The 15426-nt window shown below is 46.7% G+C and overlaps 2 protein-coding genes across 2 annotated transcripts in view; one reads left to right on the forward strand and one right to left on the reverse strand.

Annotated features, from left to right (window-relative positions):
* The window catches only part of HADHA (hydroxyacyl-CoA dehydrogenase trifunctional multienzyme complex subunit alpha), a 51759-nt gene extending 41057 nt beyond the window's left edge, over positions 1-10702 (reverse strand). Inside the window, exons 1-4 of the mRNA XM_062209110.1 lie at positions 10591-10702; positions 5714-5755; positions 5550-5620; positions 2815-2948 (exon numbers count right to left, since the gene is read on the reverse strand). Of these exons, the coding sequence (XP_062065094.1) occupies positions 2815-2948; positions 5550-5620; positions 5714-5755; positions 10591-10657 (314 nt within the window). The 5' untranslated portion in view covers positions 10658-10702. The remainder of the gene's footprint in view (positions 1-2814; positions 2949-5549; positions 5621-5713; positions 5756-10590) is intronic.
* Positions 10703-10948: 246 nt separating this feature from the next.
* Positions 10949-15426, forward strand: part of HADHB (hydroxyacyl-CoA dehydrogenase trifunctional multienzyme complex subunit beta) — a 36676-nt gene continuing 32198 nt past the window's right edge. Inside the window, exon 1 of the mRNA XM_062209111.1 lies at positions 10949-11056. The gene's annotated coding sequence lies outside the window, so the exon portion shown is untranslated. The remainder of the gene's footprint in view (positions 11057-15426) is intronic.

The following is a 15426-nucleotide window of genomic DNA, read 5'->3' on the forward strand; positions in this document are numbered from 1 at the left end:
TAGAACCCGGTGTGCCGGCGCCGCAAGGTGGAGGATTAGCCTGTTAAGCCACAGCACCAGTCTGGATAGAGTTCTTGGTTTTGGTCTGGTCCAGCCCCAGCAGTTGTAGCCATCTGGGGAGTAAACCAACAGATGGAAGATCACTCTCTCTCTTTGCCTCTCTGTAACTGTATTTCAAATACATAAATATATACATATAATATACACACACACACACACACACACACACACATATATATATATATATATATATATATATAAGACTTCTTTGAAAGTCAGAGTTAGAGACAGGGAGAGATAGAGATCTTCCATTCTCTGGTTTACTTCTCAAATGGCTGCAATGGCCAGGGATGGGCCAGGCCAAAGCCAGGAGCCAGGAGCCTCTTCTGGGTCTCCCACATGGATGCAGGGGCCCAAGGACTTGGGCCATCTTCTGCTGCTTTCCCAGATGCATTAGCAGGGAGCTGGACTGGAAGCAGAACAGCTGGGACTCAACCCGGTACCCATATAAGATGCTGGCGTTACAGAGGGCAGCTTAACCTGTTAAGCCACAACCCTGGCCCCAATACAGTTTTTCCTTAGAAAAGTGAAGTACTAGCAACCTCTGTAGCTTTCTTTGGCAACTTCAAGTCCTACTGCCCACCTCATCTTCATTGAAGCAACCATTTTCACATATTTATAGTGTATCCTTCCATATCAACTCTACATGCTGCATCCATTAACAATATAAAGAATTATTTTATGCACAAGTCTGGTTTAAAACCATTTAGGGCCGGCACCATGGCTCACTAGGCTAATCCTCAGCCTGCGGCGACAGCACCCCGGGTTCTAGTCACGGTTGGGGTGCCGGTTCTGTCCCGGTTGCTCCTTTTCCAGTCCAGCTCTCTGCTGTGCCCGGGAGGGCAGTGGAGGATGGCCCAAGTGCTTGGGCCCTGCACCTGCATGGGAGACCAGGAAGAAGCACCTGGCTCCTGGCTTTGGATTGGCGCAGCATGCCGGCCGTAGCGTCCATTTTGGGGGTGAACCAACAGAAAAAGGAAGACCTTTCTCTCTCTCCCTCACTGTCTAACTCCGCTTGTCAAAAATAAATAAATAAATAAAACTATTTAGGAGTAGGTGGTTAGCCTAGTGGATAAGATGCCTGTATGCCCCACTGGAAAGTGATGATTCTCAGTACCAGACTTCAATTTCCTGCTCATGGGCACCTAGGAGGCAATAGCTTTGGATCAATTACTTGGGCTCCTGCTACCCACAAGGAAGGCCTGGATTCAAATCCTACTTCCTGGCTTTGGTCCCTGCTGCAGGCATTTGAGGATGAATCAGTGCTTGGGAGCTTTCTTTCTCTCTCAGCATCTCAAATAAATCAAATTTTAAAACATACTAATTTATAAAAAATAAACCATTTCTATAAACTATATACTATATGAAATAATTTGCAATTTGGTATTTTTTAAACTTCGCATTATGGTTTCTTTAAAAGTATTTTTTTAAAGATTTATTTTATTTATTTGAAAGACAGATATGGAGAGAAGTAGAGACAGAGAGAGGTCTTCTATCCGCTGGTTCACTCTCCAGATGGCTGCAATGGTCAGAGCTGCGCCGATTCAAAGCCAGGAGCCAGAAGCTTCTTCCGGGTCTCCCACATGGGTCCAGGGGCCTAAGGACTTGGGCATCTTCTACTGCTTTCCCAGGCCATGGATCAGAAGAGGAGCAGCCAGGACTAGAACCGGCACCCATAAGGGATGCCGGCGCTTCAGGCCAGGGCTTTAACCTGCTGCGCCACAGCGCCAGCCCCTCTTTAAAGGTGTTCATTTGAAAGCAGGGGGCTGGAACACTCTGATGTGGGACGTGGGTGTTCCAAGAGGCTGCTGAATCTGCTGCTCCACAAAGCACACCTCAGCATTACGTTTCTGATTCTGACGTTATCTTGTGGATCTTGCTAATCCTTTTGAACTGTTTTGCAGTATTTTATCATGTGAACATATCGCATTTTACTTATTCATTTCCCTGTTGATCAATATTTAGTTTGTTTCCAAGTCTTCATTATTACACAGGACTGAATATCTGTGCACACTGATCCTCATGAAAACAGAGTGAGAATTCTTTAATGTATGTACCCAGAAAAGGAAGTTATCACTGGATCATATGATATGTATACTGTCAATGTTACCAAATTGCTCTCCAAAGTGGCCCTACCAACTGGCATGCCTACTAGTAATATATTAACTTTCTCACTTCCTCAAGTCCCTGCTAACACAAATTTTCCAAATTTCAAACGTTTGCTGGTCTGAAGGGTATAAAATTGCATCTCACCATTAGTTTGATTTTATAGTATTTTTTTTATTCTACTCAAAAACTTCGTTCAGCTTAAGAAATGGCTATATTTAAACTGACATGGTTTAAGCAACAAGCCTTCTATTTTACCAATTTTATTATACTCATTAAAATAACCTTTGAGAGAATATACTTCTATCTCCTTTTATTTAATTTTTTAACAGAGAGAGTGTGCACAAGAAGCTCCCATGTACTGCTTCACTCTCCAAATGTCCACAACAGCTGGAGCCAGACCACGGAGAAACTGGGCACTCAACTGAAGTTTCCTATGAGTGGCACAAGGACCCGACTACCTGAGCTTCACCTGCCGCCTCCCAGTGTCTGCCTTAGCAGGGAGCTGGAACTGAAGCCAGGATCTGAATTCAGCTACTCCAATATGGGACCTGGCCATCAGGGTCTCAACTTTTAAAAGGAGTAATTATTAGGACTACGACATATACTATTAAGATAAAAAGTGACTTCAAGTTGACTAAAACTTACTTGATATCAGCACCTGCCACAAAGCAGCCAGGCTTTGATGAGATAAGGACGGCACTTCTGATTTGATCACTAGCCCAGATTTCATTCATTACTTCTATGAATTCTGACTGTAATTCTTTGTTCAGTGTATTTACCTGCAAAGAGAAATAGATAAACCTAGGCATTTAAATTTGAAGTAAAAGATGTATGCATGACGAACAAATACTATTTTGATTATGGGAAATGAATATACTGTTAGAAGCAAGAAAAAGAAGCCAAAAACTAAAACCCCAAATTCACTAGCTTTCTGTTCAGGCAGCTTTGGCCAACTCTAACCATCTCTTCCTTTAAAAGTAGTTCTACTCTAGGAGGAAGTACCTGGCTCCTGGCTTCGGATCAGCACAGCATGCCGGCCATAGTGGCCATTTGTGGGGTGAAGTAATGGAAGGAAGACCTTTCTCACTGTCTCTCTCACTAACTCTGCCTGTCCAAAAAAAAAGTAGGTCTACTCAAAGTAGAAACTTGAAGTTACATTTCTTTTTTTTTTTTTTGATAGGTAGAGTGCACAGTGAGAGAAAGAGAGAGAGAAAGTCTGTCTTCCTTTTCCGTTGGTTCACTCCCCAATAGCCACTGCGGCTGACGCACCATGCTGATCCGAAGCCAGGAGCCAGGTGCTTCTCCTGGTCTCCCATGCGGGTGCAGGGCCCAAGCACTTGGGCCATCCTCCACTGCACTCCCTGGCCACAGCAGAGAGCTGGACTGGAAGAGGAGCAACCGGGACAGAATCCGGTGCCCCGAATGGGACTAAAACCTGGTGTGCCAGCACCGCAGGCGGAGGATTAGCCTATTGAGCCATGGCGCCAGCTGAGGTTACATTTCTAAGGGTTTTAATGGTATGCAAACTATAAACAGGTCTACAAACACTTTTTGGCATGGACAATGTTTGGATAACGTTAAAAAAAATCAGATTTACAGCATGACTTTAGCTTTGTAAGTACTACCTGTTGAAACGATTGGATTTTGGGCCAGTGCCATGGCTCACTTGGCTAATCCTCTGCCTGCGGAATCCCATATGGGCGCCGGTTCTGTCCTGGTTGCTCCTCTTCCAGTCCAGCTCTCTGCTGTGGCCCGGGAAAGCATTGGAGGATGGCCCAGGTGCTTGGGCCCTGCACCCCCATGGGAGACCAGGAGGAAGCACCTGGCTCCTGGCTTCATATCGGTTCAGCGTGCTGGCCACAGCAGACATTTGGGGGGTGAACCAACGGAAGGAAGACCTTTCTCTCTGTCTCTCTCACTAACTCTACCTGTCAAATAAGTAAAAAAAAAAAAAAAAGAAAGAAAGAAAGAAAGAAATGAAAAAAGAAACTAGAGTGGATTTGGATGACAAATTATTATTTATTCTTTTTTTTTTTTTTAACAGGCAGAGTGGATAGTGAGAGATAGGTCTTCCTTTGCCATTGGTTCACCCTCCAATGGCCACCGCGCTGTGGGTGGCACACCGCGCTGATCCAAAGCCAAGAGCCAGGTGCTTCTCCTGGTCTCCCATGCGGGTGCAGGGCCCAAGGACCTGGGCCATCCTCCACTGCACTCCCGGGCCACAGCAGAGAGCTGGATTGGAAGAAGAGCAACCAGGACAGAATCCGGCGGCCCGACCAGGACTAGAACCTGGTGTGCCGGTGCCGCAGGCGGAGGATTAGCTTAGTGAGTCACGGTGCCGGCCATATTTATTCTTTATAATTTATTACATTTTAAAATTTCCTACCATAGGTGTGTAATATTGTTGTGTCTAGGAAAAATGCTTATCTTTAAAAAAAAAAAAAAGATTTATTTATTTATTTGAAAGGCAGAGTTAGAGAGAGGGATAGGGAATATCTTCCATTTGCTGGTTTACTCCCCAAACAGCCACAACAGCCAAAGCTGGGCTGATCCAAAACCAGGAGCCTGGAGCTTCTTCTGGGTCACCCACGTGGGTACATGGGCCCAAGGACTTGGGTCACCTTCTGTTGCTTTTCCCATGCCATTAGCAGGGAGCTGAATCAGAAGTAGAGCAGCTGGGACTCAAACTGGTGCCCCTATGGGATGCCAGCACTGCAGGCAGTGGCTTTACCTGCTATGCCACAGCGCTGGCCCCAGAAAAATGCTCATCTTAAGAAAATTCTTTAGAAATATCTGAAGCTTCACTCATTGGCTAACGGGCACTAAGATTTACTCCAGTGCCAGGGAATGTTTATGCTTTCCTTCATCTGTGTGAGTCATCAATTGCTTCTATCTAGGCATACCATTGAGGGTCTTCTTTGATTTCCAGTGTGGGAATTGTACTGAGTCATCTGGATCACTCAGCAAGCCTGAGGGCCACTGTCAACATTTAACCAGGCAATGATCATGAATGACATCCGCCAGGCAGGCAATGAGGAGGGGCTGGATAACTTTGTAGATAAGATGGGGAGGTGAATTCTGACTCTCAGAGATAGTTGGTATCGGGTGCTCCTCCTCATTCTGAGGCAGAAAGCTAGTTTTACTAACTCTTGATGTTAATCTGACACCAAGGTTAACAAGAAGGAATTCTTGCACTAGGAATTCTGCTTCAGAAAAGGGCTCTCCTTGGGCAACCAGGACAATTGCTAACTAATTTGACTATCAAAATTATGGATCCACGTGATAAAATCACTACCACACTGGAGGGTTTCTTTCTTTCTCATTCAGGACTGGATTTACAAATGTAGTTAGTAGAAATTGCAGCAAGTTAAATAAGGTACCTTTGAATTGGGCGAATTAATTCTAATAACGGCCACGTCCCCTTTGACTCCATAGTTAACATGGGTTCTGGCTAAAAAGAGAAGAAAATTTAATTCACAAACATGTTTATTCCAAAATAAATCTAAAAAGCAACATAAGTATGTCAACAAGCAATTACACTTACTCAGCAAAGCGGAAGACGCTGTGAAGTTACGGCAAATGTAACCTGTAAGAAAAGGGTATTTCAAAATTAATCATTTTACAGAACATAATTTCTGTGACACTTGGTGCATATAACAAAGCTGGGATTTACAGCTCAACAAAAATCCAAAAACAGATCAATGTATTCTAGGCCTTTATTTGTGACTACTACCCTATCTATTTCATTTCAATTATCAAGGCCATATGCTTATTCAGATACTAAAGGAGGAAGGCAGAAGTTGTCCATGTCCCTGGAAGCTGTGAATATTTTAGGTTACATAGCAAAGAGGGATTCAGGCTGCTAATCAACCGGTCTTAATATAGGGAGATTACTGTGGATTATCCAGGTGGACTCAGTGTATCACAAAGGGGAGACAAAAAGCTATAGGCACGGCAGTGTGAGAAAGACATGGGCATGTTACCGGCTCTGGAGAAGGACAAAGTCAAGAAATGCAGGCAGCTTCTAGAAGCTAGACAAAAATGTAAGGTAATGGATCTTCCCCTAGAGTATCCAGAATGAACACAGCCCTACCAACACCTTTAATTTCAGCCCAGTGATATCCCTGGGTTAAACTTCTGATCTCCTGAGATAATAAATTTCCTTTTTTAAAAAAAATTATTTATTTGAAAGTCAGAGTTACACACAGAGAGAAGGAGAAAGAGAGAAAGAGAGAAAGAGAGAGAGAGAGGTATTCCATCTGCTAGTTTACTCCCCAGTTGGCTGATCCGAAGCCAGGAGCTTCCTCCAGGTCTCCCATGCAGGTGCAGGGGCCCAAGGACTTGGGCCATCTTCTACTGCTTTCTCAGGCCATAGTAGAGAGCGGGATCGGAAGTAGAGCAGCAGGGACTAAACCAGCACCCATATGAGATACTTGCACTGCAGGTGCCAGCCCCATTGCCCAATTGTCTTAGGGAAAATTTTCTACCTATGATTCTAAAAATAAAACCAAACCATCCTTTAATTGCTTGGCAGCTGTACAAATGAAATACTTGTATCCAGGAGAAGGCATATATATATATATATATATATATATATATCTTAAAATAACATCAAATATAATAAAGAACTCATACTTTAATACTATACAGTTCTTCCTTCATGCATCTCCTAATAGTACTAGCTTTTTCCCAAGTAGGCTAATTTTCAACTAGTAACATTAAAAACTTTTTCTTTTAAAATCTTTATTTTCATTTTTATCTGAAAGGCAGAGAAATGGGGACAGAGAAAGATTTTCCTTTTGCTTGCTCACTCCCTAAAAGCCTGCAACAGCCAGGCCGAGGCTAGGAGCCCAGAATTCAATCCAGGTCTGCCACATGGGTGACTGAGACCCAAGTCTTTGAGTGCACTTGGAAGGCACACACACACACGACAAAAATGTGTCTTCGTGGAGCTTACATTCCTGAGCAGCAGAGGATATAATTTGTAGGAAGAAACAGCTCCTACTCAATGGAGATGAGGCAAACTGAAGGTGGAAATGAAGCAGTGGAAACAGACTTGGCATAAAAAAGGATTTGCCTGTAAGTTGAAATTCTAGTGGGAAGCTAGGCAGAGGATAGGTAACTCTCACTGGAACAAGGTAAAGTGTATCAGAGCAGGAACTGACCAACGGGGAATGCAGGCTGGAAGGGTTGAGGTGGACAGGTAAAAACCAAGAAAAATAAATATGTAAAGCAAGCATGCTAGAGAGGCCAGCATTGTGGTGCAGCGGATAAAGCCACTGCCGGCAACACCGGCATCCCATATGGGCGCTGGCTCGGAGTCCCAGCTGCTCCACTTCTGAACCATCTCCCTGCTAATGGTTTGGGAAAAGCAGTGGAAGATGGCCCAAATATTTGGGGTCCCTGCCACCCACACAGTAGACGGGTATGACGTTCTCGGCTCCTGGCTTTGACCTGGCTTCAGCCTGGCCTGGCCCACCCCTGACTACTGCAGACATCTGGGGAGTGAACTAGCAGATAGAAGCTTTCTCTGTGTATCTCCCCCTCTCTCCGTGACTCTTTTAAAAAGGAAGCACAGATAAATGCCTAAGCATGAAGAGAAACCAGAATGCTCATGAGCTGCAAGGTAAGGATCAAATATTTGAGACAACAGGTTGGTGCTCATCAGCCTACAGTTTAAGCCATTTTAACTCTTTCCCCCTAACTTACCCTTGCTGCACACACCCCCACAGATAACTTCTTCTAAACCAATCGAGACAAGAGGGAGAAGGGTGGAGAGAGGAGAGACTCAGTAAATACACAAACATGTTCAGAAAAGAACTCCAAACCACAATTAGATTACACGGAAGCTTGTCTTTGGCCATCTAGACTTAACCTACAACCAAACAGCAAAGTTGACTCCACAGCAGCTGTGTGAACTTTGGCCTACATCTACTGGGCCAGCCAAGGAGAAAGAAACCTTTGGCCTACTTTTTAATCATTGCTGTGATGTAACTAAAAAAAAAAAAAAAAAAAAATCCTCTAAGATCTCATAAGACTACAGGCAGTGCAGAGCTGGGTTATGCTGACACCAATTTCAAATTTGAAAATGTCACTTTGGTCATTCACAATCAACAGCTTTTCTCAAAATTCAATACTCCAAGAAGGGACGGGATTAAGTTAGTGAAAGCCAAATTTAAAAATGAGATACCATCTATTAAAGTATCTAAGGTATTTGTCTCTAACTCATTTCCTGTGAAACTATTTTACTACTTAACATAATGAGGAATTTGGTTTTAGGATAGGGATGGGAATCAGATGGAAATCAGATGGTCAAGATGAAATTTTCATTTGATAGTCAAAATAGTCTTATTTAGAACCGTATACTTATACAGTGGGAACGCTTTAAAATTTCAAGAATCACAAGTCAATTTCCAGAGAATCTAATCACCTACCAATAAATGTCATAAATCTATTAAATGTTGGGCAATGTCTTGACACAGACTTACAGGGTAAAGTATGAATCTGTTGTGTCGAAATGTGAATCCAGGTGTGCAGGTAATTTTAAATTCATTTTCAAGACATTTTTAATTGCTAGTAAGAGAGGCCTTAACAATAACAAGCTACATTTAACTGGGGCAAACACAATTTATGTGCACGCATATGTGTTTATACATAAAACAGAAAAATTAAGCTGATAGCTTTTTATTACACGTTCAAAATGGAAAAATGTGCTCCAAAAATCTCTCATATATACATAATCATGGTTCTCCGAGGCGGGAGTTAATAATAGCTTATATTTACTGAGCACTTATTCTATGGAAAATTGCTTTAGAATTAGAATCACTCAGGTAGAGGTCAGGAGGTGGTACTATTCTCCATTTTAAGATGACAACACAGACAGACGAACTGCCCAAGGTCACCAGAGGGTGTAAGGTAGAACTAGATTCAAAACCAGAAGTCAGACTCCCAGTCGAATGCCACTGATTGCTATGTCATGCTACTTCTCATGCCAGAGACATTTAGTCTCAATTATTCATTCTGCAAAGGAGAACAGATCCCGTCTACATCAGGGTGCATGTCCGAAGTCACACGGCTTCTTAGTGACTAGACCCCACGTGACCTATCATTTCAGCATTTCACTAGCTGCCAGTCCATAGAAACACCTTACAGCCAATGCAGGGGCACAGTCAACGACACAACCCCACCTCCAAAAGCATGAAGCATGAATGTGGAAAACGGGGTAGGAAACCTGCAAGGAAACACAATCTAAGGCTAAGGCAGGCACGTGAGCAGCCGAGACGCTGGAAGATCCCATGTTCTTAACCCTTCCCTGATCTTCAGTGCATTTCAGTTTTCTGCAATAGGTTTATGCTACGATTGGAATAACACGTAACAGTCCTGCGGAGACTAAAAACACGAGTAGAACAAGGCCCACTCATTCGATGAATCCCTTTCAGCAAAGGAAGACTCCAGCTACCTGTCTTTAAGAAAACAGTAATAATAAAAGCATGCTCCCCCGGGTTCAGGAGTAAGGAAAGGGAATTCATATTACAAATTAAGCTAAAAGTAAAAATGTCTAATTGAGTAACTGACATAACATACAACACGCAATAAAAAGTTACGTCTGACATTACAGACTTGGGGTGGAAGGAAAAGGCTAGGTTTTAGACAACCACCCACTTTAATCCTTTTAATACCAGCCCGAGGAGAAAAAGACAACATTGTTAATATAGGCTAGCCGGGAACAGTCACAAACAAGACAAGAACCAGTTCTTCACATGACTTGAGATTTTATTCCTTAATAACTACTCTAGCTATTTCCATATCTTAAAAATGTCCCTTCCAGTAAGTTCAGAGCCTCAAATTCAACATACTTTCTATCAACACCGTAATTACTAGAATTGCAAGAGCTATGCTCCCTACTGAAACGTAGAAATACATTAAAAAAAAAAATGGCTGTGATGTAAAGATTAGGGGAGCGGCCGCGATCTCCAAGGCTGGTATTAAAGACATCCAAGCAGGAGGCAAGTTGCCCGTGGGGGCACAAAGACGCCACAGCCTGGGGCCGGGTGCTCCAGGAGCTCCCAGTCTAAGACCAGGAGCACCAGGTCTAAGACCAACACCAACGCAAGCTAGGGGGGCGTGAGTCCGCAAGTGCAGCCCGCGAGCCCTGCGGAAAAGGCGCCAGGCCGGGTGAAGAGCACTCAGAAACCTAGGGGCTGCCGAGCCTGACAAGCCCGCAGGACCGAGACGGGAGGCAGGAGAGACAGTCCCTCCGCAAGGACACAGAAAACGGGGTCCCAGGGCAGTATCCCCCCGACGAAGGCTGGGCCCCCGGCGACGGCGGGCCCGAAGGGACACCGGGTAGCCGTGGCACGGGGCCGCCCCCGACCCCAGAATTCCACCCTGCGTTCGGGGGCACCCCCAACGAGGGCTCACCTCGGGAGCGGAGGATCCTGAGGCCAGGGAAGCGGCTCAGGCTGCCAATTGCCCGGGAGGCCACCATCTTGAGCTAAGAGGACGAAAAGTGGAAAGCGCTTCTCGCCTGGGCGGAGCGGCAGAGGACTTTTCTTCCCGGGGCCGGGACGCCAAGGCGGCCGAAGCACTGCCTGACTAAAAAATCAGAGGTCGGGCTGCCGTCGGCCCCGTAACCCTACGCTTCGCTCCCGGGTAACGGGGCCGGAAGGACGCTTTCTCCGCCGGAGAACAGAGGCCCAGGGAGGAGGGGGCGGACGGTCGAGTTTTTCCAGTCAGGCGGTCAGCGGGCAGCCTGCCAGGCCTGCCGGGCCCGCGGGCGGGGATGAGGGGGCCTTTCTAGGCAGGACCCGCCCCGGGGTCCCTCAGAGTCTTGGTACTTGGATCCGAACCTTGCCCGGAGCGAGAATCCGCGTCGACCCCGACGGAGGTGAGCGGCGGCTTGTTCTCGGCTTGGCTTACAGCGTTTCCCGCAGGCGAACTCCCAGCCCGCGCCGGGAGAGTCGCGGCCGAGCGAGCTGCAGGGAGCTCGGAGGAGGAGGAGGAGGAGGGCGCCAGCCGCAGACCAGGCAGGGGTCTGGGTCGGCTCTGAGCCTGTCACCCGCGTCTCCATTTACCACCGCAAGTCGACGAGCGGTGTGCGTGTGTGGGGGCCTCGAGCCCGGGCCGTGTTGGGGTGCGTGCCTTGCTCGCCAGCTTCACCCGATTTCGGGGAAAGGCTGGGATGGGGGTGGGAGGAACTGACTCAGCCCTCGGTCCTGCGAGGTGATCCGGTGCTCCGGGGGTTTTCTAACCCAGGAGGGGCCTGGCGATCCGCTGGTCATTCACTCCCTCACTTTGTCGGTGAAGGATCAGAGTGACTTTATGGCCAGCGGATCAGAGTGACTTTATGGCCACAGGTGGTAGAAGTGAGACCGGGGCCCCAGACTTCTTCCCGAGAGCTCCGCGTTGCGGGGCAGTTTTGTTGCTGGAAAGGTGGCCTGGAATCGTGTTCTAAAGGGGATGGGCCTCAAAGGCAGGTGACACTAGCTAGTGGCCTCCTGTGCCCTGGGCACCTTGACACCATTTTGTTTAGTCCTCACGATCCCAAAATCATTGTTAGACTTTGCATTTTTCTAAACGAAGTTTGGGAGGCTCCGAGAGAGGATGTAAATTTTTTGGTTCTTGGCAGAGCCGGGATTCAGATATGAATCTGAACCGCGCTGTAAGGACGCTTCTGCGGTGGGAAAGGGCAGGGAGCTTAAGATGAAGTCAGATCGTGAGCCCTCGGCCGGCGTTGTGCATAGCAAGTGCCGCCTGGGATGCTGGCCTCCCATTGGGCGCGAGTTTGAGTCCTGGCTCTCCAGCTCCCTGCTAATGGGGCTGGGAAGGCAGCAGAAGGCAGCCCAAGTGCTTGGGCCCCTGCACCCATGGGGAGACCCTGATGGGGCTCCTGGCTCGGGCCTGGCCCAGCCTGGGTGTAGTGGCCGTTTAGGGAGTGAGCGAGGAGAAGGAAGATAGATTCATTCCCCCCAACCCCCGGCCCCGCCCACTCTCTGTAATGCTGCTATTCAAATAAAATAAATCTGTCTTTTTTTAAAGTGAGTTCTCCAGCTCTGTGAGCCTAGCCTTTTAAACAGAAATTGGATGACTACTTCTGAGTAAATTGTAAGAAGGGTTCTTTTTTCTTTTTAAGATTTATTTTATTTGGCTGGCACCGCGGCTCACTTGGCTAATCCTCCACCTGCGGCACCGGCACCTCAGGTTCTAGTCCTGGTTGGGCACCGGATTCTGTCCCGGTTGCTCCTCTTCCAGTCCAGCTCTCTGCTGTGGCCAGGGAGTGCAGTGGAGGATGGCTCCTGGCTTCAGATCGGGGCAGTGCTGGCCGTGGCGGCCATTTGGGGGGGGTGTGAACCAACGGGAGGAAGACCTTTCTCTCTGTCTCTCTCTCTCACTGTCTAACTCTGCCTGTCCAAAAAAAAAAAAAAAAAAAAGACTTATTTTATTTATTTAAAAGACAGTTACAGAGAGAGGTAGAGACAGAGAGGTCTTCCATCTGCTGGTTCATTCCCCAGATGGCTCAGCTGGAGCTGAGCCAATCCGAAGCCAGGAACTGGGAGCTTCTTCCGGGTCTCCCATGTGGGTGCAGGGGCCCAAGGACTTGGGCCATCTTCTACTACTATCCTAGGCCATAGCAGAGAGCTGGATCAGAAGAGGAGCAGCTGGGACTAGAACCGGCACCCATATGGGTTGCCGTTGTTTCAGGCCAGGGCTTCAAACTGCTGCACCACAGTGCCGGCCCCAAGAAGGTTTCTTGATGACATCATGAGATTTTGGGGTTCTGTAGCCTGCCTCCTGCCCACATAATGCTGTCTTCTGTATCCAATTGCCTGCAGCCTTGATTACATAGATCAAGAGTGGCCGTTTTTTATGCAAAGGGCCAGATTGTAGTTGGCACTTTGCAAGGATACGGTACTGTTTGTTGATAACTCTGGAGGTGTGTAAAACTTGCTAGCTAGAGACCCATGGGTTGTAGTTTGCCAGCCTGTGATATAGATCACCCTCTTGGCTTCACCATTTTATCCCCTGAACTCTCAGCAAAATTGTAAACTCCCTCAGGGCTGAAGTGTTAGAATGTGTCCTAGTCTTTGAGGGGTACTAAGTGTATTTGAATAACCACCGCTAAGATAAAGCAAATACCTGGGTAGCAGCATGTCAGGCCAATTTGTACCTTTCTGTGTATTCACTCATAACAACCCTTCCTGGTGGTTAATAAGATTATCTCCATCCATACCTGAAGGCTCCAAGACGAAGGTGAAGCCACACGGTTCTGATGGAGCCAGGATTTGACTTGGCCTGGTTTGAGAGGGTTGCTGGCAGCTATTACATTGTGTCTTGATGATGTTGCAATAATGAGCCTTGGCTTCTGCTGCTCGCTTATCCCCCCCTTCCTGTGCTCCTTTCAGGTGCCTGCAGCTTCCTATATCTTTCATAGTTACACACACACACACACCCCCAACTCAGACCTTCCCTGGGGTCTCCATGCTTTGAATATTCTGGAGCAAAATTTCTGTTTTCTGCAGCTTCGCAATGATGGTAGTGGTCAGTCCTCCCATAGGATAGTTTGTGTTGTTCCTCTGACTTTTGAAATCTCTACTTTTGTTTTAATTCTTTTCTTTTTTAAGATTTATTTTATTTATTCGAAAGACAGCGTTACAGAGAGTGATCGAGCCAGAGAGAGAGAGGTCTTCCATCCACTGGTTCACTCCCCAAATGGCCCCAACGGCCAGAGCTGAGCTGATCCGAAGCCAGGAGCTTCTTCCCGGTCTCCCACACGGGTGCAGGGGCCCAAGGACTTGGGCCATCTTCTACTGCTTTCCCAGGCCATAGCAGAGAGCTGGATCGGAAGTGGAGCAGCCAGGACTCAGAACCAGCACCCATATGGGATGCCAGCACTTGCAGGCCAGACCTAAATGCTGCGCCACAGTGACAGCCCCTTGTATTGATTATTGAAGGAATCTGTGTCATGTAGTTTCCCCCCCCCCCCCCCCGGAAACTACAGGAAAGTCTGAAGAAAAGCAATACATCTGTAATTCCACCACTCAGACACTATTAATAGCATTTTCCTGTGTGTTCCTCTGTATAGTTTTCATGCATTTGTATATTTTATACTTACAGAAGATAGTAGTATATGTAGAAATGTTAAATAAAACTAGAATTATACTGTACACAAAGGCAAAATGCTGAGTTAAAAAATTAAAGAGGTGCCAGTATTGTGGCTTAGCAGGTTAAGCCACCACCTACAGTGCCGGTTTGAGTCCAGCTGCTCTACTTATACAGCTCCCTGGTAATGCGCCTGGAAAAGCAGTGGAAGAAGGCCCAACTGCTTGGGCCCCTGCACCCATGTGGAAGACCTAGAAGAAGCTCCTGGCTTCATTGGGACCATTTGGGGAAGTGAAGCAATGGATGGAAGGCCTCTCTCTCTCTCTCTCTAATTGCCTTTCAAAAAACTAAAAAAAAAAAAAAGACAAGAATATTAAATAAAAGCACCTTCTTATTTCTTTCATATCCAGACTTATATCTTTATGGGCTTTTTTTTTTTTTTTAAGACTTTATTTATTTGAAAAGTAGAGTTACAAAGAGAGAGGGCTGGCCGGCGCCGTGGCTCACTAGGCTAATCCTCCGCCTTGTGGCACCGGCACACCAGGTTCTAGTCCTGGTCGGGGCACCGGTCCTGTCCCGGATGCCCCTCTTCCAGGCCAGCTCTCTGCTGTGGCCAGGGAGTGCAGTGGAGGATGGCCCAAGTCCTTGGGCCCTGCACCCCATGGGAGACCAGGAGAAGCACCTGGCTCCTGCCATCGGATTAGCACGGTGCGCCGGCCGCATCATGCCAACCGCGGCGGCCATTGGAGGGTGAACCAACGGCAAAGGAAGACCTTTCTGTCTGTCTCTCTCTCTCTCACTGTCCACTCTGCCTGTCAAAAAAAAACAAAACAAAACAAAAAAAAAAAACAAAGAGGGCTTCATCTGCTGGTTCACTCCTCAAATGGCCACTACAGCCTGGGGTAGGCCAGGCCTAAGCCAGGAGCCAGGAGCTTCTTCCAGGTCATGTAATTTTTTATTTATACAACAGGGAGCTGGATAGGAAGTAGAGCAACTGGGACTTGAACAGGCATTGAAACCTTGACTTTCTTCTTTCTTTCTGTCACAAATGGGATCTTCCTATGCAAATGTCTGCAGCTAGCTTTTTCATTTAATGAATATTTTGGGCCTCCGTCCATATCAGTATGTATATGTATATCATTAAGTTCCGTTTTTCTT

Source organism: Lepus europaeus, chromosome 13 (assembly GCF_033115175.1).
Source record: "Lepus europaeus isolate LE1 chromosome 13, mLepTim1.pri, whole genome shotgun sequence".
NCBI lineage: Eukaryota > Metazoa > Chordata > Mammalia > Lagomorpha > Leporidae > Lepus > Lepus europaeus.